Source organism: Pieris rapae, chromosome 20, assembly GCF_905147795.1.
Source record: "Pieris rapae chromosome 20, ilPieRapa1.1, whole genome shotgun sequence".
Taxonomy (NCBI): Eukaryota; Metazoa; Arthropoda; class Insecta; order Lepidoptera; family Pieridae; genus Pieris; species Pieris rapae.
Window position 1 is genome coordinate 1,151,330 of NC_059528.1, and position 19,692 is coordinate 1,171,021.

General features: G+C 32.6%; 1 protein-coding gene and 1 non-coding gene across 4 annotated transcripts in view; one reads left to right on the forward strand and one right to left on the reverse strand.

Moving 5' to 3' along the window:
• Positions 1-19,692, reverse strand: part of LOC111000830 — a 98,234-nt gene that overhangs the window by 1,386 nt on the left and 77,156 nt on the right. For 2 of the 3 annotated variants that reach the window (XM_045632637.1, XM_045632635.1), the window contains 5 exons: positions 4,428-4,570; positions 3,960-4,068; positions 3,357-3,467; positions 2,780-2,912; positions 865-1,033 (listed from right to left, as the gene is read on the reverse strand). In XM_045632637.1, the coding sequence (XP_045488593.1) occupies positions 865-1,033; positions 2,780-2,912; positions 3,357-3,467; positions 3,960-4,068; positions 4,428-4,570 (665 nt within the window). Of the gene's footprint in view, positions 1-397; positions 445-864; positions 1,034-2,779; positions 2,913-3,356; positions 3,468-3,959; positions 4,069-4,427; positions 4,571-19,692 lie in introns of all 3 variants that reach the window. The other variant, XM_045632636.1, reaches the window with a different exon arrangement.
• On the forward strand, positions 4,889-5,007 carry LOC123690084. Its single transcript, XR_006750897.1, has one exon. It is a non-coding gene; the product is annotated as a 5S ribosomal RNA (ribosomal RNA).

Below are 19,692 nucleotides of genomic sequence, written 5' to 3' on the forward strand. Positions count from 1 at the left end.
ATATAATATGACATTAAAAAATATTAATAATACATATTTTTTCGTAGATAAAGTATTTCTCTACTATTTTTGGACTTATTTAAAATTAGACAATTTATTATTAATACCCTAATAGAAAATATTTTAATTCAAAGATTCGAGTTTATGCCGAAAAATATGCCGAAAACTATTTTATGAATTAAATTTATGGTAAACTGTTACTAATTTTAAAAGCCTTAATTCTGATTAGTATTTGAATCATGCAATATCATAATCCATAAAATTATTCATTACAATTTGGTAACAAGGTTTTATATAAATGATGACAAATTTGAGTACTAACCGAGCCAGTTTTACATACAGATCTACCGGTGATAGTAATAAAAGCTATATCCAATGTCTAAATTATTGCACTCACCTCTGGGAAGGCGGTTAGATAAAGCAGTACGGAAAATCCTTCACCACCTTGAGAAAGAAACCATTGTTATTTCATGCCGAATATAAAAACTATTTACTAGCAAAGCAACTATTGAGTATTAAGCAAATTCATGCATTGATTTTGGCTTCGATATCAAATAATCTCTCGTTCAGTGAACTGACGTCATAAAAATAAACCAATCAAATTTCATTATTTCAAGATGTCAACTGTCTCTTTTCATCACACTGATACGACAATTTGACAGTACGGTATAAGAGTATAGTCAAAAGAGTGCATTAAAACTGATTTAGTTATGTAGGACAAAAGATTTTTTCCTTAACCTTCTAATTTAAAAAATCAACCAAATTATTAAAAAAAAAATAACTTTATTATCAATTGTCACTGTCAAAGTAACACTAAAATTCCCCTAATATAAATTAGTTTTTATAACAGTTGACATGCATTACCTTATTTTAATAGGTTGTCTCAAAGATATCTCTGAGCTGGAAGACGATGGTGATCTCGTTGTGAGGAGGCGCGGCGGGCGCGGGGTGCGAGGGGATGGGACGCCACGGGCGAACTCTAGGCGGTAATTGTCTGACCGGGGACTACCGGAAAACGTAGAACCCTCCACACCTATAATAATATAAAATTTTCTAAAACAGTTCTCTAGCCTCCAAGAAGCTTGGTGTGCTGAGCTATATATAACTGTATAAAGTCAATATATTTGTTAATCGTGTCTCTCTGAACACGATCGCTTTGCAAGTGCCAACTAGGAACGTAAATAATGTAAATTATTTAATTTTTTTTATTTCATAAGGCGATTGTATGGCGCTTTGGGGTTTTAGTGGGTATGCACAATAGCGAGTCCCACATAGCCCTTATGCACCAAGCAGTCGCGCCGCGGAAGTGTATGCGCAATGCATTTCCCCAAGTAAAAAAAAAATAGTTCAAAATTCATAAGAAAATAAAATGTACAAATATAAAATAATAGTACAAGAGTCTATAAGAACGTGTCCACAACGAACAAAATGTGTGTCACTGTAACGAGGCCGGTCGCTGTACGTGCCTTTGCACATCCGTTGATAAGCCTTGCGTTTAAGTAATTAATAAAAAAAAACATTAATTGTTTTAAACAGACCATAACTGGCGACATCTATTATTCCCTAATATCTAAAGATGTTAATGTATTGTTACGATAGGAATAAAAGATACCTTGTACAAAACAAAATAAATATCTGTGAATTGAATTTTAATTTTTATGTATAGTATAAGAGCAGTGTTGGTAGTGGCTTGCGCGTGCGACTCTCATACCTGCGGTCGTAGGTTTCGATCCCCGGCTGTGCACCAATAGACTTTCTTTCTATGTGCGCATTTAACATTTGCTCGAACGGTGAAGGAAAACATCGTGAGGAAACCGACATGTCTTAGACCCAAAAAGTCGACGACGTGTGTCCGGCACTGGATGCTGACATGCCTATTAGATTTAAAAAATGATCACGAAACAGATCCATCTGAGGCCAAGACCTAAAGAGGTTGTAGTGCCACTGATTATTATTATATAAATAGTATTCAATCTACTTTAATTGAAAATCCAAATTTAAGCATCTCAGCAAATCAGTGGCTCTACAACCCCAAATTGGTTTTTATTTTATAGACAAGTAGGTTATTAGCCTTTAGTGTCAGACATCTCATAGTTTTTTTTTTTGAGATATGGCTATCTTACGATGTATGCCTTCACCATAGGAGCAAGAGTTAATTGCGCAACAAAATTCATTGTTGCACAGCTGTGATTCAAACTCACGACGTCAGGTTGAGCCAGTAGACCAACACAGCTCCGCAATTTTAAACAATGATTAGTAAATGTTTAATATAGTCACTAATTTTAATATCATTAGCATATCAGGTTGTACCCGCACTGTGTTTATTTATGTTTAATGAACTATTGAGTATATGTTAAATAGAAAATTATACACAACAGGTTATTAAAAACGCAATTTGATATCGCATGCAAAGAGCCTCTTAAATGTTAGATAATAATTAAGGTCCTAGGTCATACTGGTGTTGAGTTGGTTTAATTTTTCGATTCATACTATAAGTTTCACACAAGCCAGTCACTTTTTTTATAACATCACATAGTTGTTAGTAAAGAGTAAATATAATGGATATTTATGAGCTATAATAAATAAATAACGATTATTTTAATGAATTTATTATAAATTGTAAAATTTAATGTTATCAAAGTTTCCTTAATATATCATATAAATCGTTCAAGGTTTTTTCTTCCCAAATGTTTCTACAACATAAACACTTTGGGATTTTACATGTCTTGGGATCTATAATCTTGATTTTTTTGACCTCACTAAATATTAAAGATATTACCGTGATTCTGTGTCGCCATATGCATACGGGCGCAAGCGGGCGGATGCGCGTGAGTTGCGAACGCGCCGCACCAATCGCGGTACACTCGTACGCCATTATCATTGCGCCATTCAGACATCTCAACGCTTCGGTTCTGAAGATATGGTAATAAACAAAATATAAAGAAGTTAATTTATAATGATGGAGTACCAGAGTTGTATTCGTACGTAAATCGTTCACCATGTACAGTCTCAAAACAATCTGCTTCCAAGTACACGAAAATTACCAATTGATTTATTCAACGAATCATAATCACATACCAAATACCAATTAGCAGTTGTAAACACTGTGCATAATTTTACATGTGACCATGTATTTACGCACGCTGTCGAATGATGCCATGCAAGAAGTCAGAAGACTCAATATTTTTATGAATCTCTCTATCTATCGCTTCAACTACGATTCAACGAATTTTTATCAATATTATGAAAATCAAAAATCAATCAATCTCTGTAAAATAAAGAAAAGAGCAGATCGAGCTATTTTTTGCACTTTACTTCAGGTTCTTAATCAAAATTAATATTAAAAATATTATTACCGGTGTAGAACTCTTGCTGCGTCCACTGATCTCGGAGCCATTGCTGTTCTTCTGTCTGTCTTTGGTGCGGTCTGGCGAATCTCGGCAGGAGCCATCTGGCTCATCACGTGTCTGATAAATTGTACGATTAAAAAGTTATTATAACGGATTTGAACAATTAAGTTCCGTAATCACAGAGGATTTGGTTTGGAATGAAACTTAAATATAAGGTGTCTTATGCAGGCTATACACACTCGGCGAGAGTCTCGATCGAGATAACCGAGAGAAGAGCGCAGCCTCTGCCTTTTACATTAATTGTCACGGCCACGGCGAAGAAGATGGTGGATGGTTACTATGCGCCTGAACAGAAATATAAATTTAGGCTACGACCACGGTCACCGAGCAAGTTATTGAACGAGAGTCTACAGGTCGCTCTCGTTCTCCACGCGAGGCCTTTTGACTCGTGCGCAAAAAACTGTCATTCGACCGAGAGAGGCTAGATCAACTGCGAGGAAGCGAGACAAGATGAGAGCTCTATTGTACACTCTACGCTCGGCCTATTCGGGGTGTCTCGCCTAGTGGGTACAAGCGGCATTACGTATTTTTGATTTTGATTACACTTACATTGTGGTGAGAAGGTGGCATGCTACTAGCACCGCTACTCACGAGTCGCAACTGTTGGCGTATATTCGCCTTCTCTCTCGCACGTTTCCGCTGAAACTCTTCTTCTACCCTGAAAAGACAATATATTCATGATAAAGCACGCTCAAGCAATCCCAATTTGTAAAGGAAAGGATTTCTTAGAAATATAACTAACGAAAGATTTCGACAAAATAAAGTACACAGCTTCGCAGTTTTAACTAATTTCAGCAACTTAAAAAGTAGTTTTTATTATTAGACTGTCGTTATTGAGGTTGGGTGTAATGCTATGTAGATGTATCATTCTATTATATAAAACCAACCAAAGCTGAGTGATTTCAACGCAGGGGGTTTGTCGTTACCAAGGCAGGTTACATGGAGTTACCACTGTGTTTTGAACATCTCTGTATGTATCCTATACGAATTATTTTTCCTTTTAGCTATATTATTTACCTCCTCATGGCTTCCAGCTCAGTTTTCCTTTGTTGCTCTTTCAAATCTGCTTCCTTGGACAGTTTTTCCGCCAGCCGTCGCCGTTCGAGCTGTCGCACTGTTGACTGGAATGTGAACCGTTTACTGCGTGACGGGTTCGTTCTCTGTAAAAAACAGCATTTATATATAAGAACATATGATATAGCCAATATAAAAAATTTGAAGTTTCTAAATTTACATTAGTTTTCAAATCAAGGCGAGATGTTTTTTGTTTACAAATCAATAACATGACAGTTTAAATATGTTACAGTATCGCTTGACTAGACTGGAAAAGATCGCTTGTGTTAAAGTATTTATTTGAACAAGGTTCCTTATCGCGCGTTGCGAAAGGGAGCTAGACGGGAAAATTAAGACAAAAGTTGTAACAACACGTGATTTTGCTATAGTTGTAGTACATATTTTATAATTTCGATGTGATTATCGCCAACGTCCATACCACGTTGAATACACCGGTTCTCGTCCGATCACCGAAGTTAAGCAACGTCGGGCGAGGTCAGTACTTGGATGGGTGACCGCCTGGGAACACCTCGTGATGTTGGCTTTTTTTCGTAGGGAAAAGAAACGATTTTTTTATTTAGGTTATTTTACTATTTAATCACTGCGTAGCACAACTACATCATCCCTTTTCCTCTTTTAAGTTCCTTGTCTCTAAACTTTAATAGACAATGTAATATAACATTGGTGTCGAGAATATCTATCATACTATTATGATATCAATTAAAATATAAATTTAAAATAATCAAGTGTTTTATTAACACTTTCTAGTCAACCTTATTTAATCAAATTAAATGATTAATCATTGAAATAAGTTGAAAAGTTTAACGAATTTTACTAATATAACATTGTTTTTCCATGAATATTTTTATTTTAATAATAAAATAAAGAATTCTTAATGTAATTTTTAGTTGTTATATTATAAAACCAATGCTAACTTTGCCAATACTTGCGTACACAAAATAAACCCGGATATTATTTATGAAGTAGTAAAATCGCATTGAAACAGAAAAAGCTTATGATTTCCTACGAAGTTCAGAGACTTCGAACATCGATACATATATGTATATGTCGCAGTAAAGTAGTTATTTACTTGATTGATTTACGATCTTTAATTAACTGTCTAGAGATTCAATTAACTATCTAATTTAACTACTTTATTGCTACATATAAATAATAAGTTGTATTTAGTTAGTTGTAATTAGATAAATATTTAATGTACAATTAGTTGATTTAGAATAATTACAGTTAACAATAGGTAGCGCAAATTCGTAATGCGTTATGCGAGTGAGGTCGGGTTGTGCAAGAGGATGCCCCAGATTCCTATCTGATCAGCTTTCCACTTGCCTTTGTTCTACATATAGATGCATTAAATTTGCTTATTATTCTGTTAGCTATTTAAAGCCTAGGTTTTTAATTTTACTGAGGTTGTTTTTCGCCATATTTTTGGTAATGTTTATTTATATTTTTTTTACTATACTAAATAAATACTAAAACCTCATTAATAAAAAAATCAGTGGCGCAATAACCTTTTTAGTTCTGGGCCTCAGATTTCTGTATCTGTTTCATCATTCATTCATTTGTCAATCTAATAGGCAAGGCACACGCCTTTGACTTATTGAGTCTAAAGTTAGCCATCTCACGATGTTTTCCTTCACCGTTCGAGCGAATGTTAAATGCGCATACAAAAATAAAGTCCATTGGTACACAGCCGGGAATCGAACCTACGACCCTAGGGCAACACTGCTCTTTGAAACTCATTAATAGCGTTCGGAAAGTAAGAACATTGTTATAAAATATAATTATATAAATATTATCGTTAGTAAGTAATAATGTCCCGACCCGGCTGTAGCGGCTCATCTCAATTGAGGCTGGCTGTATACTGCACTCTTTAGTCTATAGACCTCATCCGATGGAACAAATATCCCATATGTAAGGAGCAGGTGTCCGCCCTACAGTTCTGGCAAAGGACACGCTTTACGAGAATGACAGCCAACCTCCTTACAGAGGTATCAAAAGAAAAAAAAACATACGTTGAATTGTCAATTTGACAGCTAATTTAAGATACTCAAAATTGTTCAGTGTGCCTCGTACGAAGTCGAATTACCTGCATAATTCGCCAATGTTTCGGGTTTTATCGATTTTTGACATCCATTATCTAATCATCTAATTCTAAGTATTATTTGTTGTTTTTAAATATTAAATTTCAGTTTACAATTAAATTTAGTTTTATTTTTTTAATGCATCTTTTTCTATTAATGCACATGCTTGTCTTCTGTTTAATATACATAAATTGTTTACCTATGTTATCTGATTTGGCTTTCTGTATTGTCTTAGTGTTTTGTATTATGATATGTATAAGTGTAAGCTGTTAGATTAATTATAATTAAATAAATAACATTTCACGCAATCGAAGTCAGTTTTTAGTCCTCCCTTCCTACCCTCTTCTTCATCCACAGTCAAAGACTATTTAAGCAATCATTTGCAAAGTCATTAAGCTTAATGCGTACCCGTTTCACACGCTCCAAATATTTCGGAAGAATACAAAAGATGCTAAAGCACTTTTACTCTTTAGAACGTTATGAATCATATACATTAATGACGAGATAATTGCGTCAGATTCACTGAAATCTGATTTTACTAGTCTCATAGTAAAGTCGTATCGATAAATGTATCACATTTATTTCAATATCACAAGCAAAATAAAACATATGTGTGTTATGTGCACGTTAAAAGTTATACTTCTTTGGCGTAACAAGATAAAAATCTAGATATTTAATACATTGAAAGTTTAATTACTTCGCATTATCTAGTTAAATTAAGTTTATTTAAATACCACATAAAATATTTCTACATAATTAAAGAAATTGACATCTTTACAAAACGCTGACGATGCTAACTTCAGGTTGTCGGTGTGCGCGCGCGTCGTAAAATTTACTTATCTTTATTTATAATTTGCAAGTATAGTTATCCTGACCCATACAGTATCAGAATGCTCAATCTATCTAGATCTGTGAGTTTTGACCAATATACACTGAGATACTTCATAAAATAATAAAAAATCTGCCAAATTTGCGCTAAGGTTTTTGCAAATTTTTATTTTAAACACAGATATCAAAAAACCTGATAAAATGAATTCAAATTATAAAATTAGGTATACTTTACAAACCCTGATTCTAATCTTAGAAATTGTATTTCGTTCATAATTAGAATAGTTTAATATGCGCAAGTGGTAATACAGTGTCGCTTGCTCAGGTGTCGGTTGAGCAAACATTGACAAGCTACAAATTACTGTCAATATTATGTATAACGGCAACGGGCCAGCGAACGTTCATCGAATTAACGAAAATTATTGCGAGTATTGCAAACCTCAGAAAAGACAAACCTTATTATGACATGACAAACGGTTGACGGAGAATTTAAGAAAATACCAAGTTAATCGAAGTTTAATTTATGATTTTTTTCTGTACCTTGCAGGAGGCTCTGATGTTAAATGATACCGCCGCCTATGGACACTCATATTGCCTCGCAAGTTCATCGCTGGTCTTTCGATAAGTCTATAGGATGTTTTATTCGTTTAACATTTTCGTTCGTGATGAAATTGTGAATCGTAAACTCTACTAGGAGCAAATACTGAAAGGGATTTGGGTTAAGGCCCAGACCTGAGATTTAGCGCTAAAAACTTTTAATTCTTCAAAGGCCGGCAACGAACTCGCCAGCGCTTTAGCATCGAGAGTGTCCAATGGCGGCGGTATCATTTAACATCAGGTGAGCCTCGTTTGCCCCCTGGTCTATAAAAAAAAAAACAAAACAAAACAAGAATGGGATGCAGGGCCTAGTAGCAGACTATGTCGGAAAATTGGCTTGTTATATGATTAAAACAACAAAAAATTTGCAGCAATAATAATTTAATTGGTATCGGTATATTTTATATACCAACAAAGATACATTTATTATTTAAATGTAAGTTTAACTAAATTTCCTTGGCGTCTTATGTATTATAAAAATATATAACATTTTCTACAGTACAAAACGTTCTGTTAGACATAATGACATCTTCAAGTCACGGTGTTACAGTGACAATCTTCACACTTGTTTAAATTAACTATTGTCTTGATATGGTAACTTCGCAACTCATTTTCTAATTCGTTCCACTTTAAATTACGCATGAGGCCTTCCTGTATTATGAAAATAATACGTAATAATACATTTTAGTTATGAATTATTAAAACAAGCATGGAGCAGAATTCCTGTAACTGTTTCATTTTTGACAGATTTATGGATAAATCGCGCTTCAACCTTTTTTTATTCCTTGAACTTTGAGGAAGTTTTTTGTGGACAGAAAAATTGCACGGAAAAACTAAAAACAAGTTTTTATTCCGCAAATGTCTCTGGTAGCTTAGAAATATATTCCATAGGTTGGTATGTAGCTACTAGATAGGTAGGCTATGTAAAAAAAATGATAGGAGAAACGAAGTTTGTGGAAGCAGCTACTTTTAAATATATAGACTTAGTAAGTATTAATTTATAACACTACAAATTTCGGATCTAGAACGTATCTAAAGTAATGTAGATATTCGGATAAAATAAAAAATGATAACAATATAACATAAAAAGGGAATGTGCGTGCATGTACTCTTAGTCGGAAATTTATTTTGTTTAATAATTAATTCCTGGTATTATGTTGATCACTCTATCATTAACAATGATCAACTTTTGTTCCGGGAATTATAATATATTTTAATAATCGTTGTACGTATCATCGCTTACTTAATAGAATAATTATTAAAATAATTGAACTTTATGCCCGAGATACTGAAGTGAACATAGATTCCAAAGAAAAATTTACTTTTAATTATTTTTAATTAATACAAAAATGAAATAAATATTAGATTGATACAAGCATCAATAAACTTTAAAAAATTGATAAATTTGTGTCTTATAGGTCTCAGCGATAGCCACAGTGACCAAGACGGCCTTGAGAACACTTAAACTTATCTACAAAAACTAAGTAAAGATTACACAGTGCAAAGACTCCATTACACGCAATTTGAAGGTAATATGGTAACGTGACACCGCGTACATCTTGATGCACGCCAATAGCCGTTTAGATTATTGTTAAGATTTTATTAACTAGGATTCTTTCACGCGTGTCACGCATGGCTTCCTAAGTAGATAATATAATGTACACAGATATGAAGAACGCTGAGACGATACAACGTAATTACATGAAGCATTTTTGAATAGCCTTAGAGGCTTTTTTTTATAAATATTTTCGAGATAATTCCCCGACTATGTAGTCGTCGGAGGCATTAAATAGCTTACATAAGTGGTATTGGTAACTCCGATGATAAAACACTACTGCCTATTTCTTTAAACTACTTTTTATATAACAATTACAGCTAATTCCAAAAAGATGCCTCTTAATTTAATGTTGAAGATTTCCTTTAAATTCGTCTCCGTTATTTTTATGCCCATAGCTTGCTCAGTGTTAAACCTATCTATATCTTAGACGCTTTACCGACTAAATGTTATTCAAACGTAATTTATACAAGATTTAAACTGACAACGGTGAAGAATCAATGACCAAACAATTGCAATTTCGTTTAATTATGATTGGTCACGGCATCTATAGCTCGATCATATACACTCATACGCATACACCCGTTGTAGCGTTCGACCAATCAGAGTGAAGCGAAACGTGCTATCGTCTTTTGTTTTGTATTACCACCCCAGGCTTTGTTTAAATTTATATATGGAGATATATGGATACAATAATACTACATCAATATAAATTTCAAACAATGTGATTTGTTGAAAGCTTAACTATGAAATAATCTAAATGATGTCACCTAGGAACGTAAATCAATTTCCATAGTTCATTTATGGAAAGCGAGTAATAGAATTGCGGTAAACAAAGCGTGGTTACTAAAATATGCAAATTAGTGTAGACTTGATCATAACATTAATCATTTGAAATTGTATTTAGGGTAATAATAGTGCTTTTACGATTTCAAAACACGCTAAAGAAGCTATTTAAATGTTGCGGAATTGAAGTAATTCTTTAAATTTTTTACACGTGTTGCAAATCGTATTAAAAAAATATCACGCTTTTCCGTCGTTCTCCATATATTGACAGTGCAAAAAATAGGATCGTTCAAATTGAACCATTTAGATACCAAAAATCCATTTTGATTCGTATAACTTAAAAACTAGTTATATAACTGTAACAACAAATGAATGAAAAGATAAATAAATAGATGTATGCCAGGCTGCACAGGACTTCAATGAGTGAGTCAAGCACAGTCGCGACCCAAAATCTCGATGACTACGTCTATTAGAGGATAGCCGACGAATCCACTTTTCAGAACATTCGAAGGTAGAGCCTTAAGGTTCTAATTTCAAACCGTTATTCATTCCTCAACACCTGGCATAAAAGAATTCATATATAACCTACTTACGTCACCCAAATCAATAAACAATTACCTCGTAACAAATGACATTATAAATATTATCCTGCCATCGAAGGACGCTCCATTCTTGTCAAACAATGCGAGAAATATGGACATGCCCTGAATGCTTCACATTGTTGACTGTTAGTTGGTATAGTAAATCTAGACTTTGTTCAACTAACATGAACTGCGAGTATGCCGTACTGTATTAAATGTTTAGAGTTTAGTTAACGTTTACGAGTTACATCTCCTCATATTAATTATTAAACTATAGATTCGACTTTTAATTGAACAACTATTCCGTCATATTGGACGTTAAACTAAAACTCAAAATAACTTTATTCATATAGGTAACCAAAGTATACATATGATCGTTAACAGAAAAGATGTTAAATTGATTCTAAATTTGTTTTTTCAGTTCGTGAGTCAAGAGAGGGAATGAAGAACTGGCAAGAAACTCTGCCACTGTTTTTCATCGCTATGTTTTGTTTGTTTTGTTTATATAACAATGAAAATACTTTCGATATAGTGGTTTATTTTCTGGAGCCAAGTTGGTTATAAACGATTTATTTTTATGAATCAATTTGGTTAGTATATTTTCAAAGGAAGTAGGTACATCGCGGTGTTTGTGGTTAAACTCCTCCGAAACGCCTTTCCCGATTTCATGAAATTTTGGGTGCATATTGGGTATGTCTGAGAATCGGAAAACATCTATTTTTCATCCCCCTAAATGGTAGTCCACCCCTAAATATATATTTTTAAATTTTTAGATATTTTTTTTATAAACTGTATCAACAGCATTAAAAAATACATATGTACTACACTAAATTTTCAACCCTCTACGATCAACCCCTATTTTTGATTATAAATGATATACATGGCAAAGCGACTTTTGCCAGGTCAGCTAGTATATATATGTAATTCAACTAATTTTAGGTCACATAACTAACGTTAAGGCTTTATGTAAATGAAGTCGTAACTAGGACATCCATTTGTCCACGGTGTTTGCGAACAATATTGTTTGTACACGAGTGGCCTCGCGTGCCGAGTTTATCCTATGAAGATGAAGTTTAATGAGTCGAGATAAATTCTATGTATAAAATATTATAATTCGTATCTGCCTGGATTTAAATGCAATTTTAATTGGGATTCTCGTCCTTAATTAAAATTTACTACCGGTTCATCAAGGGCTGGAAGAATTGGCAAGACACTTTCTGCCAGTCATTTTAATCGCCTAGTTTTTACAAGGAAATTGGATACCGAAATATTCAATCTTATAAATTAAATAAAGCACTTATCTTTTGTCAAAAGGGTGAAGATTTTAAAATGACGCACAAAATATCGAAACCGTGGTGATAGGAAACATAGACGTTATAACTATTAAAATCAAACGCAATGAATCGTAGTAGCAATAGCAACAAATTGAACAATTAAATAATTGAGTGAACAATGAACGTTCTTAATTATTGATACATTTCAAACTACGTATACATAGATATATTCAACGTCTTTATGTATTTAAAAAAAAGATAACAGTATTCGACAAGCTATGTAAATTGTCAGTAACACAATGATATGAGCTAAGAAAAAAGTAATAATTTATTTTTAATTATGATTTGTGTTTGTTTAGCATAGAATTGTCGAAGGGCACCCATATTATAATGTATAGATATTTTTAGTGGCATTTTGGCACTACTGTTGCTTTAACGACTCTTTGCACATGCTGTCTAAAAGAGATCGCTTTTTTGAGGTAAGGGTAAGTAATATTAGTGTTTTATGTTTGTGTGTCATGTAGTAATGTATACAGCTTATACATTACTACATGGTAAAATCAACACTACTTGTAATGCATGTTGCGTAAACGCGTTAAGCTTATCTGGCCTTTGGAACGTATTTACATCATAAAAACATTTTCGACGTCCTTGAAAAACTCAAAAAATATGATACAAATTAAATACGAGTAGTCGTATTAAATTGGTAATCATTTTGACTATTACATTTGAAGACCTAGGATTGGCGATAAACACCAATACATATAGTTTAGTTTGATTTCTTTTTCAAAAAGACAAATGTACGGAAGGAGAAACATTCCCTAGAAGTGCCTACTTAGTACAAAATCACGATCTTGCATAATAATAAATATTAATAATAATAAATATTAATAATAATAAAAGCCCTATATTCGCTGACCTTTTTGAATGACTTGCTATTCTTATAAAATGATAGTATTCTTAAATCTAATTCACTTAGAAAAATAATTTATTTTTTTACATTTATTAGCAACCACTTTGGTCAGGTTGTCTGTCAGCACAGGCCTACCCCGATTGTTTCCACTCGTCTGGATAGAGTCTTGAGAAGATGATAAGATGAAAGGATGGAGAAGATCTGCTATATTTACTTACGGCCGAAATTAATAACTAATCATGATCCAATTTCTACCATCTAAGATTGGTATTACAGTCCTATTTATGAATTAATAAACGCTTATAAACTATCTTCGGATGGAGTTTGGTATGCTAAATTATAATCCATCTTTGGGAGTACCGACAACAGAGCCACTAATCAAGAATTGGATTCTACTTGCATTAAACACCTGCACTAATCATCCTCAATTACTAATCACTTGCACTTTACACACATCAATAAGTGAAGTTAGATTTTTACCAATCCAGCGTTGCAGCCCCACTATCTAATGTTATCTTAGTTATAAGCTCATATATTAAACAACTATATAGCCAGTTATTACCCAGCTTCAAACAAAGTTTAATATTTAAACATATACAACAACATCCACTGAATATACAAACTGAACTGAACTGAATATACAAATATAACAGTACCTACAGTTGCATAGGGCAGCTTTATTGTTCTCACCCCTGTATGCCTTTAGTCTGCTAAATAGATATGAATTAAAACAAATGAAAATCATTTATACAAAGAACTACTACGTAATACTTGACTAAGAGTTTCACTTCATGCATCTCATTTACATAATCCGAGATAAAATCCATTTAAACGCAAACATTAATTTCGTAAAAAGCGATAATACGAGATTACGACATCATTTACTAATTTTATTTGTTAACGATGCATCTTAATTTTAATTGACTTGACCCACCTCGAAAGCTTAAACTCGACTCGAAGACATTTTAAATACGACTAGTTATTGCGTGGTGTTCTTTTTATATGAAATAGGGTGGTCACGTCTGCCTATAAGATGCCTATTTCGCTATGCCGATTTATGCAGAGTACCCAGAGTTTTTTACGCCGGCTTTTTCTCTCGACCTACACCCTCTGTCTTCTTTACCGATGTGTAGGGATGCCTACAGGTTCAAATTTTATGAAGTGGAATAAGTGATAGCTGTCTATCTTATGGTACATAATAAACGTATTTTATTTTTGTATAATTTACTAGCGGATCCGTCCGTTGTCCTGAACACTTGTCAAAAATCTAATAATGTCAATAATTCTCGAATTGCGAATAAAATTTAGAGAAACTGATATGACTACCCCATGCCCCCATGCGTACGAAACATATTTTTTATTTTCTTCGCTTTCACCTTAATGTTGTTATTTATATAAAGTACAACATTTTACCCGTTACAAAAACTGCGTAAGCAGGTCTAACTGTGTGCTTATTATTTACGCCGTGTGTATTTAATTGTCATGCGTTAATTTAAAGTGTGTATTCTATCACATAACAAAGTAATTACTACAATTTGATGGTTTAGGAAAATCCTCGATATATTTCCTATAGATTCTTTCCTGTATTATGTTTCCTTGATTAAGTTATTTTATAGTTGATAAAGCCCGATTCGCACATGTTAGTGACAAATGGGGATGCTTTCATAGGGAATGTGTGAAAGAATATTTCGCACTGTGCCGGCCAACAAACGCAGTCGATTTATTAATCGCAGGGGTATATTCAGAGTCGAGACTTAGCGCTAAGTAAGACTCTAAAGCCGAATACGCTTTGACAAAGAAAAATCATCTGTTTCATGATCATTTTTTAATCTTATAGGCAAGTAGGTGATCAGCCTGTGCCAGATACACGTCGTCGACTTTTTGGGTCTAAGACATGTCGGATTCCTCACGATGTTTTCCTTCACCGGTCGAGCAAATGTTAAATGCGCACATAGAAAGAAAGTCCATTGGTGCACAGCCGGAGATCGAACCTACGACCTCGGTATGAGAGTCGCACGCTGAAGCCACTAGGCCAACACTGCTCTGCTTTTGACATATGCCAAGCGTTAAGTATTCTGAATGGTTAAACTCAAATGTTTTGTTTTTATTTCGATATAGTTTAAAAATTGTGCACATAGATACAGAAATGTATAACCCTAGAATTAATTGTAAAATAAGCTACAAATATTTTGATAATGATGCCAAAAATAGGTTACATAACAAATACATATCCCAGGCTTCCTCCCAATTAATTTATGTTAAATAATAATAATTCAAATAGTTATTAAAGGATTGAAATGGGAAACCACAATAATTTTCTAATCAGGTAAAAAATATTTAACCTGCTGCATTGAGCGATGACATCAGTGGCATAACTTGTTTGAAATACATTGTTATTAATATTTCTGTTTATGGCAACATTTTTATGCTTTGGAATTTATTGGACAGATTTGGGAGTGTTTTATTATAAACTTATATACTCAAACTCAAAATAACTTTTATTTATATAGATAACCAAGTACATACACTTATAAACGTCAACAAAAAAGATGATAAATTGAATCCAAATTCGTTTGCAAGCCAAGGGCGTAGAGAACAAGAAGAACTGGCAAGAAACTCTCCACCACACTTTCTAATCGCCAAGTTTTGTGTCATATAAATTGTTTGAACTGGTGCAAATCAATCCCAAAAAAGGTTTACTAATTAATTTAACGGGAGTTACAATTGGGAGTTTATTGTAAAAACGAATATTTATAACGTAACGGAAATAAATTAAATTTAATAGACATAGACACCCATTTTAAGTGGGTGCGTTGCCGGCCTTTAAGGGAGGAGTACGCTCAAATTTTAAATTGTTGTATCTATCAGGGAAGACCGCGCCGGTGGTCGATTCCACGGTTCGCTAGTTGCAAAAGAAAATGCCTTGTGAGACAGACTGTGGTAGATTTCCAGCCATCACGGTGATGTTCATACGTTTAGTATTCATATAAATACATTTATATAAAAACCATGGAACTTCTTTACTGGCTGTAGTTAGTAAGTTATAGGTGTGATGAGATCACAATGCAAGGTCGCGTATATTGACAATTATTTTATCATCAACGCTGTAATTATTATCTATTGGGAATTCATAATTGGAACGGAAGATTATAAAACTTAAGAATTTGTTTGCGTAAATATATTGTTAGACTTTTACGAACTTTTTAATAAATTCACTAAAAATTAGTAGTATTTTTAGTGTTAATAATAATTATTTAAGATTAAATATCTACGTTTATACTGATGTTGTAGTTCAATGGATCAGGATTATAATGATATAATGGCTTAATGTTACTGAACATAATATTTCAACGTGCACAATTAATATCATGCCTTTATAAAAAAATTACTAAGAAATTCACAAGATTCGCTGCAGTAAGACCGCAAATATGGGCAGTAGAAAACATAATATGAATAGTTTATCAGTTTATACTTCGAAAGTGTTTGTAATAAGAGTATATAACAAATTTATATCGATATTAAAACAATCACGAAACGGCGTATTAATCATATGATTTTTGCAATTTTATTATATTCGTGATTTATAAACGTGAAAGAATTTACTTGTGAACATTATGGGTATATTAATTTTAACAACTTTCTTCTAAATATAACACAAAAAGTATTTACGCTGCTTTAAGTGTGTCCTCCAAATTAACGACATAGGCCACCACAGGGCCTCCTTCACAAAAACATTATGCAAACTCCGTCACGGCTAATAAAATTTGACCACAGATTACAGACGTATGTGAAAATAAAAGTTTACATAAGCGCTTCAACGCGGTTCCGCTCAACCGCCTCATTTCCGCTTTTCTCGTAATAGTTCTATAACTAGGTAGTTTTGTAACCAATCATTTAAAATCATAATAATAAAGTTTTAAGACACATCATACTAAGAATAACTATAAATAATAATTTAAAAATGTCAGTTTTATTATTGGTGATAATGCACCCGAAAAAAATAGAGAAAAACCATTTTTTTTAGATTTATTTGATTAACTATAATCGATATATGTACTACATTTGTAGTATTTAAATATGGTTGATTTAAATGCATTACATCAAAGTTTTAACGGCGATTCGTCATGTTTCATAATTAAGTCAAGCATTTAGTTGCAGTTTTTTATTGCTGTATTTATCAATATTTTTTGTAAATAATCAAACAAAATATATTTAAACATGTTGCTTAAAAAGCAAATTTTTTATGGATTAATTATGTAATCAAAGATTTACATATTGTCTAATTTGTCTAATAAATAATTTGTCTAATATAATCTAATGAGCATAAAAACTAAACATTAGTGGAACGGAAATATGATTTTTATAATCATATTTCTACACAACAGGTTAATTGTGTTCTAAAAGATTAGTTAAATATATTTATGAAATGATTATATGATATCAATAAAATATTTACTTTTGAAATGTGCCCTCGAGAACTTCGTTTTTTCCTTAATATGTTTTTTTTTATTAACCTAGGTTTTCATATGGAACATTTTTCTATGCTACCGCGATGACTGTTCGCAGATTACAGTAGATACAGATTTTTAGGTCTTCACGTGCATTTTTTTAAATTTTCTCTGCACAGCTAAAGTTCAAAGAATCAATTTAAAAAAATACTCGAATTTGTTCACCATCTGCGAGTTTTGTGTGTAGCAACATATCTTGCGATTAATTTTTATTTATATAGAAATTGCATATTAAGAAAACAATAAATTGAAGTTAATAATAAGCTACCCTTAAAAATGTAATTGTTGTTTATTTAAAATATTTAAAAAAATCTTATTATGTATTTTGATTTGATTATTTAATATCAGTTCATATTTATCTAACAGTTCTGGTTAACTTGGACATTTTTACAATCAAAAATTATTCTGTAAATTATTAAAAAGATAACATACCTTTATTAACTAACTGAGAACAAGAGATCACAAATACGTCATCACACATGCGCAAGCGGATGCGCAATGACAGACTATGTGTCTTCCCACCATTATTTACTACGTTCATTAATAAGAGCGTCATTGTAGTGTTTATGTTTTGTATAACCTAACTGTGGTAATCGAGTTACAGATAATACAGATGACAAATATTTGTTTAAAATTTTGTAGTACGCGTAAGCATTCCATTGTCATTCGAGTCCTATTGCAACTTTTAACTAAATAGATATATATATTCTCGGCGTTGAATATTTTGGCGATACAGAAAGTCGAGAAAAATAGTTTTATTAGTTATTTGTTCTTCTATAGAATTCAATACCTTTTGTACAATTAAATATTCTTTTTTGTCTTTTATTTGTGACGGTTCAAATAAACATACGTCCTGATCTGTATTGATCTTGTAAAGATCTTGATCTTGATTTGAGAACTGCCAGTGAATGTAAAATTAGAAGCATTTAATATATATTTATTTTTGACGTTATAAGTGTACATTGTGTTACCTATATGCATAAATGATTTTGTTTTCTTTTGATTTGATTTCATACAAATATTGTCTATAAACAAAATGTGCAACACTTTATATTCTACGTAATATTTTCAAACAGTAAATTGTGATAAACATTCAGATCAGCTCGGTGGCCGATCACAAAATATTCCTCATAATGGTACAACGACTTGAATGATAAGTAATGTCTTAACTTGAATAGTCTAGTTATGCGTTGGATAGTCAACGCTTAGACCGAACGTTCGATGCCCGACCGGACGAATATTTAATATATTTATATATATAACATTTGATCTAGGCCAAGTTCGGGCAAACGATTTAGCGTAATACCTCATTTACATTTTTAATAACTTCGTTTCAACACTTCCCAATGGAAATGTTTTTCCTAGGGGTACCTTAAAATTGGTAAAAGGTATTTTATGAGATTCATAGAAATAGTAGGTACAAAGGGAACGTTTAAGAATGCGTCTTGTGAAGCCACGAATTTGCTGTTTGTGTGGAGAGCGTGCTTGTTTACTTGTTTGTCAGTTCATTGCTGGAATTCTAATGACGTCTGCAAGAGTTCTATGGGATACGAAATTATAAGAGATATTAAAGAGTATAACAACTAAATTGACTGTAGATATCTTTACCATGCCATTTAATTGTTCTGTATAATAGAATACATACACACGTGAACTATACTATAAACACACGAGGAAACGGAAACGTGTATAAAAACATTGTAAAAGTAAAATGGTGGAGGTTATTTGAATATAAGGTTAGTAGTCAGACAGCAAAAAAGTTAACGAAAAAGTATTGTGACCTAAGAGTATTTTCTTTAATAATTAAACTTTTGAAAAATACTTTTAATTAAATACCTCTCAGTACATTAGTGGTTGCCTGAAAGAAATCGCTCGATAGCGATAAGGCCGCGAGTTGCCCTGCTTTTCATTTAATTATGTTAAATTTTTATATTGTAATGTAACGAAGTGTTAATAAATAAATAAATACATTTAATATTCACCTGATTCAAGTTACGGAACGTTTTTTTTTATTTATTTAAAAACGTACTCAATAATTGTAAACGTGTTTATTTTTTTTTAATTTCAAACTTCACAAATTATAAACCT